The sequence below is a fragment of the Macrobrachium nipponense genome, chromosome 19 (genome assembly GCF_015104395.2).
Source record: "Macrobrachium nipponense isolate FS-2020 chromosome 19, ASM1510439v2, whole genome shotgun sequence".
NCBI lineage: Eukaryota > Metazoa > Arthropoda > Malacostraca > Decapoda > Palaemonidae > Macrobrachium > Macrobrachium nipponense.
In genome coordinates, this window is record NC_061088.1 from 58,545,156 (window position 1) to 58,568,297 (window position 23,142).

Sequence of the window (23,142 nt, forward strand, 5' to 3'; positions counted from 1 at the left end):
CCACCAGGAGACCCAAGCTCCCCCCCGGAGGACCAAGAGGGCTTGTGTGATGTTGTGACGGAGGAGGTGGCGGCCATCAGCCTGCACCGAGAGCCTATGGCCACCGAGGAACAGGACGTAGGTAGGGAGGTAAGTGAGGCAGGTAGTCGTGGGACTAGTCTTCCTTTCAGTCCAACTCCTTCTTCTCCTCCTTCCTTTCAGGGCTTCCCTGTGAAGTCCACTCACACTTGGAATAGGTCGGGCTCGGTAATCCCCAAGGTCAAAACCTTGAAGACGAGATCCCTGACGAAGGCGGGTAAACCAACCAAGCCTTCTCCGGCAGTCCCCGCCAGGTCGTCATCGGCTTCCAAGCCTTCGACTTCCTCGGCTAAAGCTACTCCCCCACCCAAGGGGTCGAAAGCCAAGTCTTCCAAAGCCAGACCGGCAGAGGCTGGCTTCGACCAAGAGGCTTTTGCTAATCTTCTCATGCGGAAGATGAGCGAAGTAGTGGACTCGAGACTCGAATCGATGTCCACTCAACTCGCCTCAGGTCTAGAGACATCGGGTCAGTCCATCATGTCTCTGACCCAGAGGTTACAGGCCCAAGAGGAATTGGTGACCGGATTCCTCCACTCCGGAAACATACCGCAGTCCTTTGCGGTGCCGGACGCGTCCAAGCTTCCGCGATTCGAGAATAGCAACCCTTGGAGGTTGGCTCTGCATGCTCCATTTTCAGAGGGCAAGCTTACAATTGAAGGTTGCAGAACCCGACCCGTGGAAGACTATGAGTTCTTCCCCCCGGGCCTACAATTCCCCTTCCCGGGCTACGCTAGGCTAGCCGAGGAAGCGTTGGTCAGGGTAGACAAGGTCCTGAAAGAGACAGTGCACCCTTACGGAATGGGATTGCGTCAACACCAAGTTGACGCTTCACAAAGGTTGCTATACCATGTTTGTAGCACCGGATAACATCCCGACACCTTGCACATCAAAGATCGCAGAATTGACACTGCAAGCTGGAATGGAGGATAAACCCATGCCTCAGCTAAAAGAGACAGAGGCTACCTCTTTGCTCTTTCCCGGAGACCTAGAGTGTTGGGCTGGCGCTCCGGCAACGTTCACGGTGGGCAACCCGTAGTGTGCCTCAACAAAATTCAGTGAATGTTTGCCTAGAATTCCGGACCCCATGATTAAGGCGGAATTCGAAGCAAGATGCAGGCTGAGCAGGTCAATTAACTCAGTCACCACTGCACAGTTGACAGCTATTGTCTTTGCAGATGAGCCTCTATTCCGGGTCCTGACAAAGTCGCTATTACCGGCTTTTCAATCGGACCTGTATGACTTTATAGTGGCTAGACGAGCCTACAGAAGCATGTCTTTGCTGATGCTTCCATCAGGCATGAGCCGAACAAGCTCATAAAGGCGTCGATCTGGGGTGCCAACCTCTTTCCTGAGGACATGGTTAACAGCGTCCTCAGCAAGGCGGCTAGAGCTAACCAGAACCTTCGTGTCCGTTGGGGGACTTCCCTTCAAAAGGAAGTTCGAGACCCCCGGACCACAATCCAAAGGTAGGAAGAAGCCTAGGGAGTACCAGCCTTTCCAGACCTCTCAGTCTCAGACAGTAGTGTAGGCAGTTCCTGTCTCCCAGATCAACAAGCCTTCAACATCTAAGGCACAGACACAACAACAGTTTGTTATGCTGCAAAGTCAACCAACTCAACAGCCTTCGAGTTCGGCCGCCCTTGTAACTTCCCCAGCTTTCAACGCTTCCTTTGAATCACAAGGGGCGTTTCAAGGCTTTAATAGGCACGCAAGGAGTAGCAGAGCCAGAGGTGCCTTCCGACAGAGAGCTGGCTCTAGAGGCAGAGGCTTCAGAGGAGGCAGAGGAAAGTAAGACCTCAACCAGTCAATGAGTCTCTGCAGGTGGGCGGGAGACTGCACCTATCCTGGGACCATTGGACCTTCAGTTCATGGGCCCACAGTATTTTATCGAAAGGTCTGGGGTGGAAATGGAAGAAAGGGCCTCCTCCAACAGTCAGTTTTCACCAGATTCCAATGACAGACCTTCTAGACTATGCCAAAACCTTCTTCAAAAGAAGGCAATAAAGAAAGTCAGTCACCTGAAATTTCAAGGACTGCTGTTCAGTGTACCGAAGAAGGACTCGGACAAACGAAGAGTGATTCTGGACCTGTCCCGTCTCAACTCATACATTCAATGCTACAAGTTCCGCATCCTAACCATCTCGCAGGTGCGGACCTTACTTCCCCGTGGGGTCGTCACCACCTCTATCGATCTTACAGACACTTACTATCATGTACCGATAGCAAGAAACTTCTCTCAATACCTAGACTTCAAACTAGGAAAACAAGCTTACTTGTTCAAAGTCATGCCATTCGGGCTCAACATAGCGCCCAGAATATTCACCAAACTAGGAGAGACAGTGGTTCAAGAGCTAAGAGCTCAGGGGGTAATGTTAGTAGCTTACCTAGACGACTGGCTCATTTGGGCAACCAATGACGAGGAATGTCGCAAGGCAACAGCCAAAGTAATAGAATTCCTAGACTACCTGGGTTTCCAGATAAACAAGGAAAAGTCCCCTCTCATTCCAGTGTCTCGCTTTCAATGGTTGGGAATTCAATGGGACCTAACCACACACAAACTATCTCTCCCTCCAAAGAAGTGCAGAGAGATAGTGAAAGCTACGAGACAATTCCTCAAGAACAAACGGGCTTCTCATCGTACCCAAGAGAGAATTCTAGGTTCTCTTCAGTTTGCCTCAATAACAGATGTTCTGTTGAAAGCCAGACTGAAGGATATCATGAAAGCCAGACTGAAGGATATCAATCGGGTTTGGCGGAAAAGAGCCAACAAGAAGTTCAGAGACAAAATCTACTTAATTTCGCCGATATTAAAGAAAAGACTCCGTCCATGGACAGAAGTCCGGAGTCTCTCCAAATCAGTACCACTACAATTTCCCCCGCCATCTCTGATAGTCCACAGACGCCTAGCGGTTGGGGGCTACTCCCAGTACAAGAAGGTTCAAGGAACTTGGTCAAATACATTCCGCCAGTTCCACATCAATGTCCTAGAAGCAATGGCCATTTTTCTGATCTTAATATGTCTAGCTCCAGTCTAAAACAGTCATGTAAGATTAGTCTCGGACAGCGCAGTGATAGTTCATTGCATAAACAGAGGAGGCTCCAAGTCGAGCCAAATAAATCATGTAATGATTGTGATATTTTCGTTGGCAACACAAAATCATTGGCACCTGTCAGCTATCACCTGGCAGGAGTACGGAATGTCATTGCAGACTTACTATCCAGAACAACTCCGCTGGAGTCGGAGTAGTCCTTGGACACGAAATCATTCTATTGGATTTGCCAACAAATCCCGGGTCTTCAGGTAGACCTGTTCGCCACGGAGTCCAATCACAAACTCCCGTGTTATGTGGCTCCCAATCTGGATCCTCTAGCTCACGCCACAGATGCGATGTCCATAGACTGGAACAATTGGCAGAAGATTTACCTATTTCCGCCAATAAGCCTCTTGATGAAAGTTCTGCACAAGCTTAGATCTTTCACAGGACAGGTAGCATTGGTAGCACCCAACTGGCCAAAGAGCAATTGGTTTCCTCTTCTACTAGAGTTGAATCTCCGTCCCAGACGGATTCCCAACCCAAAACTGACTCAAACAGTACAAACTCGGACTGTGTCAGCTTCCTCAAGAATTCTGAATGCCCTAACTTTATGGACTTCATGAAGTTTGCGGCACAGAAAGATGCTAGTATTGACCCACTAAACATCCTGTTCGTGGAGTCAGACAAAAGAGAATCAACACTCAGGCAGTGTGATTCAGCAGTAAGGAAGTTGGCCATCTTTCTAAAAGAATCAGATGTCCAGAAGATGACTACAAATCTGCCAATTTCTTTTTTTAGAACTGTTCGAAAAAGGCCTAGCTACTAGTACCATTACTACGACTAAATCTGCCTTGAGGAAGATATTTCAGTTTGGCTTTAATATTGATTTGACATATTCGTACTTCTCTATCCCTCAAGCATGTGCTCGTCTGAGACCGGTGGACCATCCTCACACGGTCTCCTGGTTTTTAAACGATGTACTCAGGTTGGCTTCAGATACAGATAATAAATCATGCTCATATATAACCCTTCTCAGGAAAATATTATTTTTAATGAGTCTGGCCTCAGGCGCCAGAATATCTGAACTGTCGGTTCTCTCTAGAGAACCAAATCATATTGATTTCCTCCCGTCAGGAGAAGTTCTGCTCTCCCCAGATCGGAAATTCCTAGCAAAGAATGAAGACCCATAAAACAGGTGGTCTCCATGGAAGATTGTACCTCTCCCATAGGACCCATCATTATGTCCTGTCGTTACATTAAAATCTTATCTGGGCAGAACTTCTGAAAGGTCTTAAGGTCCTCTTTTTATTAGAGAAAAAGGCAGAACCATTTTCTTGAGGGGAATCAAGACAACAAATTCTTTATTTTATTAAACAAGCCAATCTGGATTCAGTCCCTCATGTCCAAGATATCCGGGCAGTGGCTACCTCAGTTAATTATTTTCATATGAACTTCGAGGATCTTAAAAAATATATGGGTTGGAAATCCCCGACAGTATTTAAACGCCACTATCTGAAGAATTTACAAGCCCTTAAATATTCGGCAGAGGCTGCAGGGAGCATTGTCTCCCCTGATATGGCCTAGTTTTGTAACTCTAATTTGTATTCTATTATTTTGCTATTATTTTTTCTTTTGATACTCACTCTCACCTACCTGCCTCGCTTGTAATCCCTGCCTTTCTGCCTCATGTTCCGTTCTGGATTGCTCATCAACCCACTCCTGGACATGGACATAGTTCATAATTGTTTGTTTTTTGTGAGCATTACCTGTTGTTTTTCCCAGAATAGTATGGATTTGGTCATATTTGGTACTTTTTACCATTTGTAATTTGCTATTCTTACATTGGTTATTAAAACATAATTTTAAGAAAATTTTTATTTTCCTTATATATTTATAAAATTTTGTGGTTTACCAAGCTTGTATGGCCAATTCTCTGCTACTATTTCACCGGCCGACACAGGTCGAACCCAGAAAAGGGATTTTGACGAAGGAAAAATCTATTTCTTGGGGAAGACCTGTGTCACTTGGTGAACCCATCCCTCTCTTCTCCTTGTCACCCGCCCTTTAGCTGGTCCAAGCTTGGGTGAGTATTCCAGGAATGAAGGTTTTGGGCAAAGGTAGTAGTAGGAGCGAGCGGAAGGTAGACGTTGTAACGGCAATTCTCTAGAGAGGGATTTTGAGAGGAGACTTCTAATTGGCAAAGTATCTGTGGTAGTGGCTTCCACTCGCCCTTGTGCTATACCGACGCCCTTTAGGGCTGAGCGAGTTGGGGGTAGTAACTCCAACATTCCATATGGCTTTTTTCTCTGGTATATTTAGCATCTATTTATACCTTGAAATGTGTGCTACAGGAACATTTCACCGGGCAACACAGGTCTTCCCCCAGAAATAGATTTTTCCTTTGTCAAAATCCCTTATATATACACATGATTTTTTTATCAATTTCATCATAAAATGTATTTTCTGGGCTCAGCTCGTGTCGGCCTATGAAAGGATCCTTAATATCATTCTTTCTAGGCAAAATTAATCTAAAATTACCAGAGAAAAACAAAATTAAGAAAATGTCAGTAAAACTGACTCGCTCACTCTATAAAAGAAGTGTCGGTATGAGAATAGGGGCGAGTGGGATCACTACCACGAGACATTCACCATTTAGACCTTCCAATCAAAATCCCCACTAGAGAGAGCTGATACTAACGGGTGATGCGGCCGCTACTACTACTACTAGGGACGCCACGGCCAGCAGCGCCCCTAGCGGTCATCCTTAATAATTAGCAGTACGCGTTGTACGCATTTTTTCACGTGTGCTATTTTTCTTGGGATTTACCTCCTTTTCCATCATGGAACGTGCTGCCATCGCATCGGCTAAGTTAAGTGCCTCATAAGTAGTATTTTACCGTATTTTAGTCTTCCTGGGACCAGTATTTTCCTTCTAATAGGTCATATACGGTTTCCCGGTCGACTCGTGGCGGCGCCATGCTGCCTCATGTTAAGAATTCCCGGTCTTCCATACTGGGACTTCTTGTACTTATGGGCTTACTATATCACGTTCATCGCTTTTACATCGCCTTTTTAGCTAGGTTAGCCCGTTTACCAATTCTCTTAGTTTGGTATTTAGGGCTATTCTGTGTTTCTGGCCCAGCATCCCGGCTCTTGCTCTTCATCGGCTATCGCTGGCTCCGAGTAGTCTTCTGTTCCTCGGAACAGTTTGCCTCCTCCTGGGCTTCTTTTTCTTTTACTAAAAGTGTCTTTTCCCCCTTTTACGATGTAATTTTAGTTCTATTTAGGGTGTTAGGCTAGCCTAGGTGCATGTCCCATGTATTGGTACAGCCTGGTTCACGTGGCCCTCCCACGGTGTTTTGCTATCGCGGCTTAGGCCACTTGCGGTCACGTGTTCCATCGCACCTTACCCTTCCCCTTCCCTCCCTACCAGGTATAGGGAGGGGTCTGGGGGACCCCTTGGTTGCCATGACAACCTCAGTAGCCTTCCTCCCTCCTTCTCTGAGGAGGCCAGGGGTTCTTCCCAGCTGGGGTATAGGGCGACCACTTGTTTCGGGTACCGGGTCATCGAGCGGGTAGTTGTTGAGACGGGGAGGAGTAGGCCACCCCCCCCTCTCTCTCTCCCGCCGCGTTACGCCGGGGAACCCCCCCCAACCCCCCCCCCCAGTTGCTCAGTCCCACCTTTCCCCCACTATAACGAACGGAGCCTTCCGCCGCAGCCGGGGCACCTTTGGTTATAGTTCGCTGGCTCCGCCAGCGGGCGGGGTGGTCACTACTAGTGGTCTATTGCTTGCCTACTATATCCTTCCCTTTTTCCCCGCTACCGGAGGAGAGCTTGCTTCTTACCCGGGCACTCTTCTAGTAGACGGGGGAAAAGTTTGATATTTATTTCGTTATTTTTAAGGATATACCCTAATTTTACGATGAATTTTAGTATTATATAACTGTGTGTATACCATCTCCGTCGTTTTCCGTCGTGGTTTCATATTTCACCACCACACCTGGTTGGATTCTTTCTCTTGTCTCCGGCGTAGCCTTGGACAAACTCCAACCATCTTGTTACCACACGTATTATGGCGGGGCTCTGGTTTAATCTAACTTTCTCGCTTCGGCATGCAGCGGAGCAATTGTTAGGCTGTAAGTGTTCTCCTGATGCTTATGTATCTTTCCACTTACAGGCTACCAACTGTCAGGTCCTAGGGTGCAATGCGACTCTGTACGACCCCTGCGCCCACGATGAGTGCAGATCTCACGCCGCGTGTGCCACGACTCACAACGCCATGATCGTCTGGCACCCGGAAGCTTGCGCCATCTGTTACGACCTTGTCAGTCAGCTGGTGGGGGGGGTAAGTCGATTGTAGACTTCTTTATCGTATTACTAACAACTTAGTCATAAGCTTGTTTACCCCGTCCCCGCCACTAGAAGCTTCATTTCGCCTTCTCTTTCAGGCTGCCGGTGTGAGGGAAGTCGCCCTAGCAACCCTGAAGGCTTGGGTGGGCGGCTTCGGGAAGAACGCCGCCAAGGGCCAGCCATACATCTTGGATAAGAAGCTGGCCGTTCAGACTTCGGCGGCGGCAAGTCAACAGGATATGTTGACCCCATCTCTGCAGCCCCTCTCATCGCCTCCATCCAGCAAGAGGTGCAGCAGTCGTTCGGGGCCGTGGCCATGCAGGAGACGGTCCCAGACGTCACAACCTTGGACCTTAATATTGAGCCTATGGCGGTAGGTGCGGAGGATTTGTTGGTTGAGGTAGGTGTGTCGGGTGCCCAAGGTCTTTCCTTGGGCGCTCCTGGATCTTCTCCTGTCCCTTCTTCTACTGCTTCTTTCCAAGGCTTTTCGGGATCTGAGATCCCTGCCCGCTCTCCCGCTCTCTCTGTACCCCCAAAGGTGAAGGGACAGAGAGAACTGAAGTACCCTCGTAAGACGACTTCTAAAAAGTCGTCGTCGTCTTCTTCAGCTAAGAAGTCTTCGACTTCCTATGCTGACGCGGTGAAGGCTAAGCCGAGCTCTTCCTACTCTAAGAGCTCTAGAAGCAAGGCTTCTAAGGAGAAGGCTCGCGCTCCTGCTGAGCCAATGCCTTCTCCGGCCTCCACCGCATCCACTCCGGCAACGCCGGTTGGAGTAGCGGGACCAAGCACCTTTGATCCCACTGCCTTCTCAGCAGTGGTGATGCAACAGGTAGGAGAGATGGTAGGCTCACAGGTCTCCGCCCTCGGAACCAAGTTCGAACAGATGTTCGCACAACTGTCGAGCACTTTGAGTCAGTCGGGCCAGTCCATCCAAGATCTCTCTAACAGAGTTAGAGAGAATGAGGACCGAGTAGCTGGGCTTGCTCAGGCTCCTCATCCAGTCTCCCCAGTAGCAAGTGCTGGTATTCTCCAGCTACCTCCTTATGAGTCGCTACCAGCCTTCTCCATGGATAACCCATGGAGAGTGGCCGCTTACGCTCCATTCAAGGACGGTATGATCTCTGTCCCGGAGTGTGGAACTCGAAGGATTGAGGACTTCGAGTTTTATCCTCCGGGATTGACGCAGCCTTTCATTGGATATGCTAGGCTGACCGTAGCGGCCCTCACTAGGGAGGACAAGATCTCCAGAGAGAACGTGCTTTATAGTAGAGAGCACGCTCAGCGGGAATGGGTTCAAACTGCCTGAGGACCTGGGAGGTGTACCAACACTAAGCTCCAGGCTTTCAAGAGTCCTTTTACTATTTTTGCGACGGAGGAGGAGGCTTCTCTTCCGTTCGCTACCAAATAAAAAAGTAGAAGCGACCTCTTCAGGCAGTCCTCAAGGATGAGCCCATGCCACAGCTGAGGGAAGCGGATTCTACTTCTCCGCTCTTTCCAGCCTTCGGAGAATTGTGGGAGAACTTGCCGGCCACTTTCACGCTTGGTAAGCTCAAACCGGACTGTGCAATGGACCAGTTTGGCGAAAAGCTCCCAACCCAAAGGCTGCCTGATACCTTGATCCAGGCAGAGTTCGACGCTCGAACTAGGTTTGGCAGAAGATCCCTCAATTCTCTAATTATCACGGAGATGGCTGCTCTATCTGTATGGCACAGAACCTGCTATTTAAGATTCTGGCCAAGTCCCCAGCTTTCAAACGGTTCAGACGGATGCTTTCGACTTCTTCCAAGCTAGGAGGAACTGCCGAACAAAGCACGTTCTGCAGGAATGCACTATTAGGCACGAACCTAATAGACTCCTGGCTTCCAGCATGTGGGGAGCGGACCTCTTCCCAGAGTCCGCTGTGAATGAGGTGCACCACGAGGCTGCTAGGCTTAACCAGAGCCTTAGAGCTAGATGGGGTATCTCTCTAAGAGGAAACAAGAATCCGCCCCCGCGCGCTGGTAAGAAAAACTTAAGAAGTCTGGTAAAAGGTTCCAGCCTTATCAAAAACATCAGCAGCAGCAGCAATTCGTTCAGGCGTCCCAGTTACCCAACAGGGACAACCTTCTACCTCTAAACAGACCCAACCCATCCTCCTGTTGTCTCCTCAGTCGCAACCCTCGACTACGCCACTCTCGCCGGCGGCCTTCAACCCTATGTATGAAGGTCAGGCTTACCCTCCCTTTAATAGGCAGTCGAGAGGTAGCAGAGCGAGAGGCCACTTTCGCCAGCGTGGCACAGGAAGAGCGACAAGGGGTAGGCAGTTCAGAGGAGGGCGTGAGGTCAACCCGCCAAACAACAGTGAGGCTCCCATGGTAGGAGGAGGCTGTTCCTCTTCCGTCACAGGTGGGGTTCAGCAATTGGGCACAGAGCATAGTGTCCAAAGGATTGGGTTGGAGTTGCGATCAAAGATCCCCCTCCAATCAAATCATTTTATCAGGAACCTTCAAAGGAATTGACAGATTCATGGGGGGGCGAGCGAACTCCTTCAGAAAGGAGCTATTGCGAGAGTCAAGCATCTAAATTTCTAGGTCGCTATTCAGCGTGCAAAGAAAGGCTCAACAAAAGAAGGGTAATCTTAGACTTGTCAAGGCTAAACTCTTTTCATTCGTTGCGACAAGTTCAAAATGCTTACCATCTCGCAGGTAAGGACCTTACTTCCTCGTGGAGCCGTCACATGCTCCATCGATCTTACAGACGCATACTATCATATCCCTATAGCCAGGCACTTCCGCCCATTCCTAGATTCAGACTAGGAATCAGACATTCTCATTCAAAGTGATGCCCTTCGGTCTGAATGTAGCCCCCAGGGTATTCACGAAGATAGCAGAAGTAGTGGTGCAACAATTGAGAACTCAGGGGATAATGGTAGCAGCATACCTCGACGATTGGTTGATCTGGGCACCAACAGTCGAGGAATGTCTCAAAGCCACGAAAAAGGTAGTTCAATTTCTGGAAACATCTGGGGTTCCAGATAAAACAAACGAAATCCAGACTTACTCCAGAGTCTCGTTTTCAGTGGCTAGGAATCCAATGGGATTTGTCTTCCCACAATCTGTTCAATTCCAGTGGTCAAACGAAAAGAAATAGCCAAGTCTGTGAAACAATTTCTCAAATGCAAACAAACATCAAGGAGAAGCCAGGAAAGAATCCTAGGTTCTCTTCAGTTTGCTTCAGTGACAGACATCCTCCTGAAAGCAAAGGCTGAAGATATAAACCGAGTTTGGCGATCGAGAGCAAACGCCAAATCTCAAGACAAGTTGTCAGTAATTCACAGATCCTTCGCAATCAACTCCGTCCATGGACAAAAGTGAAGAACCTGGCCAAACTGGTACCACTTCCAATATACCCCTTCCAGTGTTAACCATTCACACGGATGCCTCCCTGTCCGGGTGGGGGGGATATTCTCAATTCAAAACAAGTTCAGGGGACTTGGTCAGTTCAGTTCCACCAGCTCCACATAAATGTTTTGGAAGCAATGGCAGTATTACTTACCCGAAGAGACTTCTTCCCCCGAAAAAGTCTCATCTAAGACTAGTTTTTGGACAGTGCAGTGTTAGTTCATTGCATCAACAGGGGAGGGTCCAAATCCAAACATGTGAACCATGTCATGATAGCCATCTTTGCACTAGCAGACAAACACAAATGGCATCTGTCCGCCACTCACCTGGCGGGGGTAAGAAATGTGATAGCAGACGCTTTGTCCCAGTCAGTCCCTCTGGAATCAGAATGGTCCCTAGACGGCAGGTCATTCCAGTGGATATGCCGGAGAGTCCCAGGTCTCCAAGTAGATCTCTTCGCTTCACAAGCAAAACCACAAGCTCCCTTGCTATGGTGGCCCCCAACCTGGACCCTCTGGCTTATGCCACGGACGCCCGTCGTTAGATTGGAATCAGTGGAGAAAAATTTATGTCTTTCCTCCAGTGAATCTTCTGCTTGAAAGTCTTGAGCAAGCTAGGACTTTCAAGGGACTAGTAGCCCTGATTGCTCCAGACTGGCCCAGAGCAACTGGTATCCTCTGCTTCTGGAATTGGGTCTCCGACCTCAACGGATTCCCAATCCCAAGCTGTCACAATCAGTACAAATGAGGACTGTGTTCGCTTCCTCAGGAATTCTTCAGACCCTAACTTTATGGACTTCATGAAGTTTGCGGCTAACAAAGATGCTAACATTGATCCACAAACATCCTCTTCCTAGAATCAGATAAGAGAGAGTCAACTATTAGACAATATGACTCAGCTGTTAAAAAATTAGGCATCCCTTCCTGAAAGAAAATCAAACACTACAAACCATGACAGTTAACTTTAGCTATATCCTTTTTCATTTTAATCCTTGTTTTGAAAAGGTTTAGCAGCTAGCACTATTACTACTCATAAATCGGCTTTGAAGAAGATCTTTCAGTTGGGTTTCCAGATAGATCTGACTGAATCTTAATTTACATCTATCCCTAAAAAGCCTGTGCTGAGACTTAGACCTTCTCAAAGGCCTACTGCAGTCTCATGGTTCTTAAATGATGTCCTCAAACTAGCATCAGATACTGACAACTCGTCTTGCACATTCATAATGCTTCTTAGAAAGACGTTATTCTTATTAAGCCTAGCTTCAGGAGCTAGAATTTCAGAACTGTCGGCTCTATCCAGAGATACGGGTCATGTAGAATTCCTCCCCTCAGGAGAAGTTCTGCTTGCTCCGGATCGTAGTTTTTTGGCTAAAAACTGAGGATCCTCTTGAAGGTGGCTCCTTGGAAAGTCATCCCACTTCTGCAAGATCCTTCTCTCTGCCCAGTATCAACTTTAAGAGCCTTCTATCTCGCACATCCTCAAGATCCTCAGGTTCTCTCTTCATGAGAGAAAAAGGTGGTACTTTATCAGTAAAAGGTATTAGACAACAGATCCTTTACTTCATTAAACAAGCCAATCCTGATTCATTTCCAAAAGCACATGACATCAGGGGAGTAGCCACCTCAATTAACTACTTTCAACATATGAACTTCGAGGATCTTAAAAAGTATACTGGATGGAAATCTCCGACAGTCTTTAAAACGTCACTATCTAAAGTCCTTGGAATCTTTTAAAATTTTCTGCAGTAGCAGCGGGAAAACATTGTTTCTCCTGATACTGTATAGTAGTCATAGTATAGATCCAGGTCTCCTTTCTACCTACCTCGTCCAACATGCCTCACCCTATCGCCATGCTACTCGGATACTCTAGCCTTAGCCGCTGAGATCATATTGGTGGATTGTCCCTTATTTTTTTGCTAGGGACATCCACACTATGTAGGGTGATGTGTTCACGACCCGGACAAGGTCTCGACCCGGACAGTCTTGATTAACCAATGAAGGATCGAGTCTATGGATGACGTCAGAGCTATGACGTATGAGGGGAAGGCGGTCCTAACTAGACGCCATTTGCAAAACCTACCCGCCAACGCTTCGCTTGTAAACAAGGTAAGAATTTCGATTTTAAGAGGTCGCGATCTTAATTTTCGGCATCAGGATATATTGTGCCATGACCACGAATAAGGCGTGATCAACTTGTAATAAGTTTTGTTATGTAATATAGCCATATTGGCATAAAATCAGTGATAATATGGAATGCCTAAACAAGAATGGACTCGCTTCGGGTACCCGCGAAAAAATTTATTTATGCCGTTGTTCGCGACCGGACAGTTTTTGAAAATTCATGCAAATTAAGTGTACTGGAAAAACCAATTAAAAAGTGAATGATTGCATAGTTCTTACAACTATAATGTACCATATGTTAGATAAAGCCATGGAAAAGCTGGAAATGGGTGTTTGCCACGGCTAAATATCGAGTGATTTTTCGAAGTGTTTTATTGATGGAAGTGAATTATTTTTAGCATTAATATGTGCCCCCCATTAGTGTTTACTTCTCCAAATTGAAATATTTAACCTAGGCCAATTGGTTTATATTTTTTTACGAATTTTTAATTTTAAAAAAATTATGTGCGTGGTCCCAAAACTCGGACAGTGTGAACGTGTTGTCCGAGTCGAGAACACGGAGGTATAAGAAGGATTTTATTTTTTTTTTTTAAATGACTCTGTCAATCACTCTCATTTTAACCTAAAACCAATATTAATACTATATATTAACTCTTATAAAATTATTGATGGTTTTAAAATAATTAAAATATGGGTGATTGCCAAAGTCAAAGATAGAGTCAGTTTGAGCTATTTTTTTTTTTTGTTTTTTTTTTTTTCAAACTAATTTTTTTAGAATTAATATGTGCCCCCCAATAGTGTTTAGTCTTCCAAAATTGAAATATTTAACCTAGGCCAATTTTTTAATTTTTATTTTAAAAAGAAATTTTTTTTTAAAATGCAGGGTCCGTGTTCTCGACTCGGACAGGTTTGTCCGGGTCGAGAACACGGAGGTATAAGAAGGAAATTTTATTTTGTTTTTTTTTTTTTAATGACTCTGTCAATCACTCTCATTTTACCTCAAAAAACCAATATTAATACTATATATTAACTCTTATAAAATTATTGATGGTTTAAAATAATTAAATATGGGTGATTGCCAAAGTCAAAGATAGAGTCAGTTTTGAGCTATTTTTTTTTTTGCAAACTAAATTTTTTTTAGAATTAATATGTGCCCCCCAGTAGTGTTTTAGTCCTTCCAAAATTGGAAAATATTTTTAACCGTAAGGCCTAATTTTTTTAATTTTTAAAGAATTTTTATTAAATTTTTTTAAAATGGCAAGGTCCGTGGTTCTCGACTCGGACAGGTTTGTCCGGCCGGTCGAGAACACGGAGGTGGTATAAGAAGGATTTTATTTTTTTTTTTAAATGACTCTGTCAATCACTCTCATTTTAACCTAAAACCAATATTAATACTATATATTAACTCTTATAAAATTATTGATGGTTTAAAATAATTAAATATGGGTGATTGCCAAAGTCAAAGATAGAGTCAGTTTTGAGCTATTTTTTTTGTGCAAACTAATTTTTTTTAGTATCAATATGTGCCCCCCAATAGTGTTTAGTCTTCCAAATTGAAATATTTAACCTAGGCCAATTCATTATGTCTCTATGCCATTTATCTCTTTCAGATCCTTCGTGCCTCGCAGCCATGCCTCGCAACTACCAGCCCAAGAACATCCTAACCACGGACTGGACCAACTTGGAGAAGGCCTTTAATCACCGAGTTGAGACAGGCTGTAGTATCCGCACTGCTAGCAACCTTTTTGGAGTGAAACCTTCGACTCTTGGGGTAAGCTTGAATAAATCTAAGCCCTCTTAAATTGTAATTTATATGGGTAGGCCTAGGCTAGCCTTAAAGAACTTACCTTTTATTTCAGGCCTATGGGTAAGAACTTTACTTTCCATTTAGCCTATAGGGCCTATGCTCCCCACTTTACCTTTGTTTTATTTTTTTCAGGATGCTTTCACTCGGTCCCTCAAGGAGAGTGATGGGAGGACGTTCGTGCCAAAGCAGCAGAACGTCAAGAAGGTTTTCACCGATGCGCAGGAACTCTTAATCGAGGAATACTCGATAAAGATTGCGCGCATGTTCTACGGCCTGCCGACGAGAGCTTTCAGGAGGATGGTCCTGAAGTATGCAGAGGCTGTTGGCAGCCCGGCTATTCCTGATGTCTGGAGGAGGGAAGGTATGGCCACCCGTGACTGGTATTACGGGTATATGTTCCGTCATCCAAAGCTTGCACTGAAGGCTCCGGAGGGCATGTCACTTTCGCTTTGCGCGCGATAGCTTTCAACCGCGTAAACGTTGAAGTCTTCTTCAAGGCTTACGTGGAAGCTGTCGAGCGACACAGTTTCATGCCAGCCAGGATCTTCAACTTGGATGAGAGTGGCTTGTCCACTGTGATGAAGCCATGTAAGGTTGTTTGCGAGAGAGGTCGTCCTGTTGCTTCGCAGGTTGCTCGGGAGAGAGGCAATCATATGACTTTCGTGGGGATTGTTTAATGCTGCAGGGCATGGTTTCCCTCCAGTGTTTATCATCGCACGAAAGAAGATGAATGCTGATTTTCAGAGAGGACTACTCCTGGAACCACAGTGCTCTTGCAGGCTAACTTGGATGGATGGACCATGAGCGTTTCGTGCAGACACTCGAGCATCTCCATAAGGTGTCTTATTCTTCAGTGGAGAATAAGATACTGCTGATAATGGACAATGCCGAGTGTCACATGAGCATTCATGCAGTTGAGTATGCGATACAGCATGGCATCGTAATTGTCACGCTGCCACCTCATACTACAGCCAAACTCCAGCCATTAGATGTAAGTGTCTTTGGCCCCTTCAAGTCTGTCCTGCGATCAATTCAGGACGATTTCAAGCTCTCAAACCCTCACGTGCCCATTACGGAACATATGTTGCCAGAGATGGCGTGCAAGGCCTGGGACAAGGTTTGTAATGTCACCAACATCACCAATGGGTTTCGCGCTACTGGCATCTTTCCCGTCAACCGCAACATCTTTCCAGATGATGCGTTTCTTGGGGCAGAAGTCACAGAGCAGGCCCCTCCTGATGATGATGATGATCATTTGCCACAAACTCTTGCCGCACCCTTGACACCATGTTCATCGGAGCCTGACCAACCTCAGCCTGGACCATCTGGAATAGGTAGGATGTCACCAGCCTTCTCTGCTTCAGCGGCTAGCACTCCTGAAGCAGCACCCCAACCTCGGCGGACTCCAACTCCAACACCTTCATCTCCTTCAAACCTTGACATCACTCCCGAAGCTGTGCAGCCCTACCCGAAGGCTCCTCCCCGCCCTCCTGCCAGAGGGCGCAAGAAGATCCGCGCCTGCATCCTGACTGAGGATGAGGAGGCTCTTGGCCAGCTGCGGGAGAAGGGAGTGAGAAGAAAGCAGTCAGAGAGGAGAAGAAGCGGAGGTTGGAGGAGAAAGAAGAGAGAGCAGGAGGCACGACAGGCAGCAAAGAGGAGGAGGTCTGAGGCAGTTGAGGCGAGCAGCAGTGATGAGGAGGCTGCCGACAATCCTGCACTGTGTGACGACTCATCTGAATATTCAGATGAGTTCGCAGAAGACCTTGAGCATGATGCTGCCTCCTATCCTTTCGTCCAGAAGGAGCCAGAGGTGAGGGACTTTTTTTTAATATTTCAAATTGTAGCCTATCCTAGCCTAGATTATGTCATCTATTGCATAAGCAAGTCTAAAAGAAAATTTCTATTTAATTGTCAAATTTAGTAGCCTAGCTGAATGGCCTTTGATTCCCCAGTGCTTGGTTTTAAAGCCAAATTCCTTATTCATTCATTCCATATTAATTCTTTTTTTTCATTTTTTTAAAGCCAAATTCCTTATTCATTCATTCCATATTAATTCTTTTTTTTCATTTTTTTTTCCCCCAGGTGGGTGACTTTGTCCTGGTGCAGCTTGTCTTCCAGAAGAAGAGGTCTGAGGACCTTGTCCACTTTGTGGGCAAGGTCATTTCCCTGGAGACAGACGGCCGGCTGGAGTTGGACTTCTTGAGGATCAAGTCGCCCTTGCTGAAGGACACCTTCCACTTCCCAGCCATCGGGGATGTCGACAGTGTCGACCGCAGCAGGGTGTTGGGGGTCCTTACAGTCAGCACGGGGACCACCCAACGACAAGCAAAGCTCATCAAGGTCCTCCCTCCCTTGAGGGGCTTTAATATGCATTAGTTTAGTAATTAGTTTAGTCATTAGTTTTTATAGTTTTTATACATATATATTTTTTTATTACATTGAGATTTTGCTACCATATTTTTTTATTAAATTGAGATTTTGCTACCAATTGTTTTATTCCACCTTTCAGTGTCATGTTCTGGATGTTCTTAGTTAAAAACAATATAAAAACATTGGTGTAAGTGTGTTTTTGGTGGTGGACCAAAAAAAAAAACATCCGTCCGCGGGTTGAGACACAACCCCGTCCGGGTCGTGAACACGCGGTCTCGACCCGGACAGAGAATTCTGGATTTTAAAAACGGCTGTAAAACCAATACTATGATATCTACAGATATGAAACTCATAACATAGATGGGGAATTAGTTAAGCTTTCTTTTAAGCACAAAATCTCTCCTGTAGCTCTATAATTTTTTTTTTTATGAATATTATTCATTTTACTGTCCGGGTCGTGAACACATCACCCTACTTATAATGTACTTCAGTGTACCTACCCTTATTTTTATGCTAGGGTAGGACACAATGTGTTTGTATATTATGTAAATACATTATTTAAGTGAATCTATTTGTTAAATTGCATTGCATTATTGTATATTACTTTGTTTAATATAAGTTAATTTTAAGTACTTTATATTATTGGCTGTCTTTTATGTCATTGTTTAGAATAAGTTAGCTTTAAGTACTTAGTTATATTCTGTAATATACCTGATTCACTTATATTATATCCCTCTTTTTTACAACTGATTTTCATTTGTTGCCCTTTTTTACCCATCTTGTCTTGTCTGGTACTCTTTCATAGGCCGACACGAGCTGAGCCCAGAAAAAGGATTTTGACGTAGGAAAAATCTATTTCTGGGTGATTGGCTCGTGTCGCCCTATGAAACCCACCCTGTATTTGCTTGCCCTCCCTGCAGGACAAGATGTTCATAGATTAAGGATGACCGCTAGGGGCGCTGCTGGCCGTGGCGTCCCTAGTAATAGTAGTAGCGGCCGCATCACCCGTTAGTATCAGCTCTCTCTAGTGGGGATTTTGATTGGAAGGTCTAAATGGTGAATGTCTCGTGGTAGTGATCCCACTCGCCCCTATTCTCATACCGACACTTCTTTTATAGAGTGAGCGAGTCAGTTTTACTGACATTTTCTTAATTTTGTTCTTCTCTGGTAATTTTAGATTAATTTTGCCTAGAAAGAATGATATTAAGGATCCTTTCATAGGGCGACACGAGCCAATCACCCAGAAATAGATTTTTCCTACGTCAAAATCCTTTTTTTGTGATAAAACTATTAAAAAAACCAAGTATAAAAATGTTTAGTGGGTTTCCTTGAGTTTTAACTAACAAAATAGGCTGCTTTCAGTGTTTTTATAGAGGTTCCAACTATTCGCGGGTTCTAACTATTCACGGGGGGTCTGGTACGCATCCCCCACGGATACGGGGGGATGCCTCTTAATATGCTTATAACTGGCTTATATAACTGCCAAATACCCAGTACCCCTTAAATTAAAATGTTTATATGCAACTGTCTATTATAACATTTTACTATTTAATCTTCCAGTTAAAACAAAAATATATTTCAAATTATCATGTTAACACAATATATTAAAAATAAAAATACACCCAAATCCTTCATTTCAAAAAACCAAAGTAACCTTACATTACAATACTTTCCTACTACTGTTATTGGTGTTCTCGGCATTTGCATATTTCTCTTCAGAACATATCTACCCATTATTTGAGGGATATTCGCAGTATTTTTCTATGAGAAATATCCATAAATTCCTGTTTTTTTTATCAATTTCATCATAAAATGCGCTTTTTGATAAAACTTAAAAAACAAGGTATAAAATTTGTTGTGGGTTTTTCTAGTTTTAACTAACAAAATAAGCGGTTTTAAGTTTTTTTATAGGGGTTTCAACTAATTGCAGGGGGGGTCTGGTATGTACCCACCGCAAATACATGGGGAAACACTCTAACTGCCTATTTTAACAGTTCATCACCAAAACTTTACAGTTCAAACAAAAACATACCTCAAAATATCAACCCAGAACGTACTACAGTAGTGCCTCAGGTTACGAAATTAATCTGTTCCGAAGCGGCCTTTGTAACCTAATTTTTTCGTATCCAGAACTACTTTTTACATGTAAATTGCCTAATTCGTTCCAAACCCTACATAAACACCACAGTAAATTTTATAATAAAGCTAAATTGACCAATAAGAAATGCATAAATTTGGACCATTCAATAACTAACCTAACCATTACTGCACCTGTAAATAAAGTGTATTAGTGTACAGGGTACAAGAAATACTGTACGTACATATGTAGTAAAATGTGGAACCTTTCGTTTCGAGTGAGGCGAGGTCCGAAAGTGACGACAGAGGAGGAGCACAAACGGCAGAAATCATGAACACTTAACTTTACGAAACACACTAAAACATGGCAGAAAACATTAACACTAAACTTTACGAAATCACTAACACAAATTTACGTTAACGAACAAAATCTACGTGAACCAACGAATTTCACGTGTGTACGATAATGCTGCCGAAATGAAATGGTTGACGAACTCCCTTACGTAGATGCATGATGGGATAGATGCTGACCAATAGGAGAGCAGGATCTTACAGCGGCAACTAGCATCAGGAACCAATGGGAGAGCAGGAGGATGGTGGCGAGTCTGATGAGTTGGTGGCACGCGAGTTTTAAAATTGTTCTCGGCGGCCCGGGCGAATCTCAGACTTTACAGTACACCCTTTCGCGACCTGAATTATTTTCATACACAGAAGCAAAAAAATCTTCGTCTTCGCCTTCGTAACCTGGATTTTTCGTACGTCGTACGTAGGAACTTTCGTATGTACGAGTATGAATGTAATATAATTTCAAAGTCATTTTGCAAAATTATGTACACCAGCTGACGACTGTTATTCTTCAGTAGTACGTATCCCCTACCCTTCCAACGCATGTTTTCTTTGGCCTACGTAACTTTGTGCATCGATCTGTGCCTACATTTTAAGTATATTGATATTTTCTGATGTGGTAAAATTATTTTCAAATTATACTTGCTGCACAGGTATGTATTTTAGAATTATACTATTGTATAGACCATATCTAAAGTACTTGTGTAGTTTAGAACAACGGGACACACCCTTGCTGTTGGTTAACTACCTTGATACCAAGCATTAATGTCTGGACCAACTTTTCCCCCCCCTGGTAATCTATACATAATATGACAATTTGTATTATTGTAGGAACAAATGCATTTGAAGTCAAAGGATAACAATGTGGAAAAATCCATACCTCTGAAACATAACATACGTAAAGAATGATGAAAATGTTTTGGAAGACTGTCTTCAAAAGACTGTTTCATCACATAAAAACCATTCTCATGAGGTCATAACAGGAAACAATGAAGAAACTTTCAGATATAATATCAGCATACATCCTAAGTTCTCTACCATTTGCTGTCACTGCACTTTTTTCAACAGGCACACAAGCACTACTAACACCTCTTGTACAGTTTTTCCTTAAAAAAAGGATTTTGACGTAGGAAAAATCTATTTCTGGGCAATTGGTTCATGTCGCCCAGTGAAATAATCCTTTAGTTTATTATTTCTAAGGTAAATTAGCTAACAAATACCAGAGAAAAAACAAACCAAAGACGATGTCAGTATAACTGACTCGCTCAGCCAAAATAAAAGAAGGGTGTCGCTATGGTAACTGGGGTGAGTGAGACCACTACCACGAACTTCTTGCCATTTAGAAATCTCCTTTATCAAAATTCTCAACGAGAGAGCCGACCCACAGGTTGAGGCGGCAACTACTACTACTACAACCGACGCCACGCCGATCACCGCGCCTCTGGTGGCCATCCTGAAGTTAGCAGGCAATCTTGGGCGGCAGGGCAGGGCAGTGGTGGGATTTCACTGGTAGACACGAACCAATCGCCCAGAAATAGATTTTTCTTAGGTCAAAATCCTTTTTCTGGGCTCAGTTCGTGTCGCTGCGTGAAATAGTACCAGAGAAATAGCACAAGATTGGAGAAAAATTAAGAGGGTCTCAAATAAAACTAAAAATAACATCTACAATACTATAATTTAAATAAGAGGACATGGATATAAAATGGTAATTCCAAGGAATAAACATATTCAGGCAATCTCTAAATAGGAGATAATTCAAAGTAATTATATCTTATAACTATGTAAATATTGTTACAAAATACATATAAAATGTTACAGAGCATGAACGTATCAATATATGACAGTGTGTGTAAAGTTAACAATAGAATAATGCAACACACTAAATAAATTTTATATACACAATTATTGAAATTCCACAAAGTATCAAACCATTGTGAGATGAGAGTGTGGGACCCTAGCATAAAAATAAGGGAACCACACTCGTAAGGTTATCTATATACAAACATTTTTGTGGGTGACCCTAACAAAAAAATAAGGGACACACCACTAAGCCATTCATATGAGCAGCTAAGGCTAAAGGCGAAGTGTAGAGCAGGATGATAGGGTGGACGAAATGTTAAGTGAGGCAGGCAGAAAGGAGATCTGGATCTTCAACTATACTACTGGGCAGAGTCAGGGGAAACTATGTTTCCCGCTGCCACTGCTGAAAATTTTAGAGATTCTAGGGACTTTAAATAGTGTCGCTTAAACACTGTCGGCGATTTCCATCCAGTATACTTTTTCAAGTCATCGAAATTCATGTGTTGGAAATAATTAATTGAGGTGGCTACTGCCCTGACATCATGTGCCTTAGGGAAAGATTCAGGGTTTGCTTGTTTAATAAAGTAGAGGATCTGTTGTCTTATGCCTTTAATTGATAAAGTGCCACCCTTTTCTCTCCTAAAGAGGGGACCCAAAGAGGAGGAGGATGTCCTAGACAGAAAGGCTCATAAGGTCATTACTGGACAAAGAGAAGAGTCTTGAGGAAGAGGAATGACTTTCCAAGGTTCCCACCTCAATAAAGGATCCTCATTCTTAGCTAGAAAGCTGCAATCTGGGGAGAGTAGAACTTCTCCTGAGGGGAGAAATTCTATATGACCCGTATCTCTGGACAGAGCCGACAGTTCTGAAATTCTAGCTCCTGAAGCCAGGCTTAGCAAAAATAATGTTTTTCTTAAGAGCATTATAAATGAACAAGTTGAGTTGTCAGTATCTGAAGCCAACTTAAGGACATCATTCAAAAACCATGACACAGAAGTAAGCCTTACAGAAGGTCTAAGTCTAGCACAAGCCTTGGGAATAGACAAAAAATAGGAGTCTGTTAAGTCTATGTTAAAACCCATTTGAAAGATTTTCTTCAATGCTGATTTATTTGTAGTAATAGTGCTAGCTGCTAATCCTTTTTCAAACAAGGACCTAAAAAAGGATATAGCTGAATTGATAGTCATGATTTTGATGTTTGATTCCTTCAGGAAAGATGCCAACTTCTTAACTGCAGCGTCATACTGCCTCAAAGTTGAATCCCTTTTATCTGATTCCAGGAAAAGGATATTCTGGGGATCTATACCTGCATCTTTTTTGGCCGCAAACTTCATAAAGTCCATAAAGTTAGGGCTTTGAGAATTCCTGAGGAAGCGAACACAGTCTTCATTTGTACTGACTGAGAGCGCCTGGGATTGGGAATCCGTTGAGGGCGAAGACCCAATTCCAGAAGCAGGGGATACCAATTGCTCTTCGGCCAGTCCGGTGCTACTAGTGCCACTTGTCCCTTGAAAGTCCTGAGTTTGTTCAGAACTTTCAGAAGAAGATTCACTGGAGGAAAGATGTAAATCTTCTTCCACTGGTTCCAGTCTATGGACAGAGCGTCTGTGGCATATGCCAGAGGGTCCAGGTTGGGAGCCACATAGCATGGAAGCTTGTGGTTCGCCTGAGAAGCGAAGAGATCGACTTGGAGACCTGGGACACTCCGGCGTATCCATTGGAACGAACTGTTGTCCAGAGACCATTCTGACTCCAGGGGAACTGACCGGGATAGAGCGTC

The 23,142-nt window shown here is 44.3% G+C and overlaps 2 protein-coding genes and 1 long non-coding RNA gene across 5 annotated transcripts in view; 2 read left to right on the plus strand and 1 right to left on the minus strand.

The window, feature by feature from the left end:
• The window catches only part of LOC135217351 (WASH complex subunit 4-like), a 953,363-nt gene that overhangs the window by 772,583 nt on the left and 157,638 nt on the right, over window positions 1–23,142 (minus strand). The gene's annotated exons all lie outside the window — the stretch shown is intronic.
• LOC135219013 (uncharacterized) lies at window positions 12,923–15,233 on the plus strand. Its single transcript, XM_064255452.1, has 3 exons — window positions 12,923–12,949; window positions 14,575–14,735; window positions 14,904–15,233. The coding sequence occupies exons 2-3, from the start codon at window positions 14,595–14,597 to the stop codon at window positions 15,231–15,233; spliced, it is 471 nt and encodes a 156-aa protein (XP_064111522.1). The 5' UTR covers window positions 12,923–12,949; window positions 14,575–14,594.
• Window positions 16,396–17,255, plus strand: LOC135212963 (uncharacterized). Its single transcript, XR_010314041.1, has 2 exons — window positions 16,396–16,581; window positions 16,854–17,255. It is a non-coding gene; the product is annotated as an uncharacterized LOC135212963 (long non-coding RNA).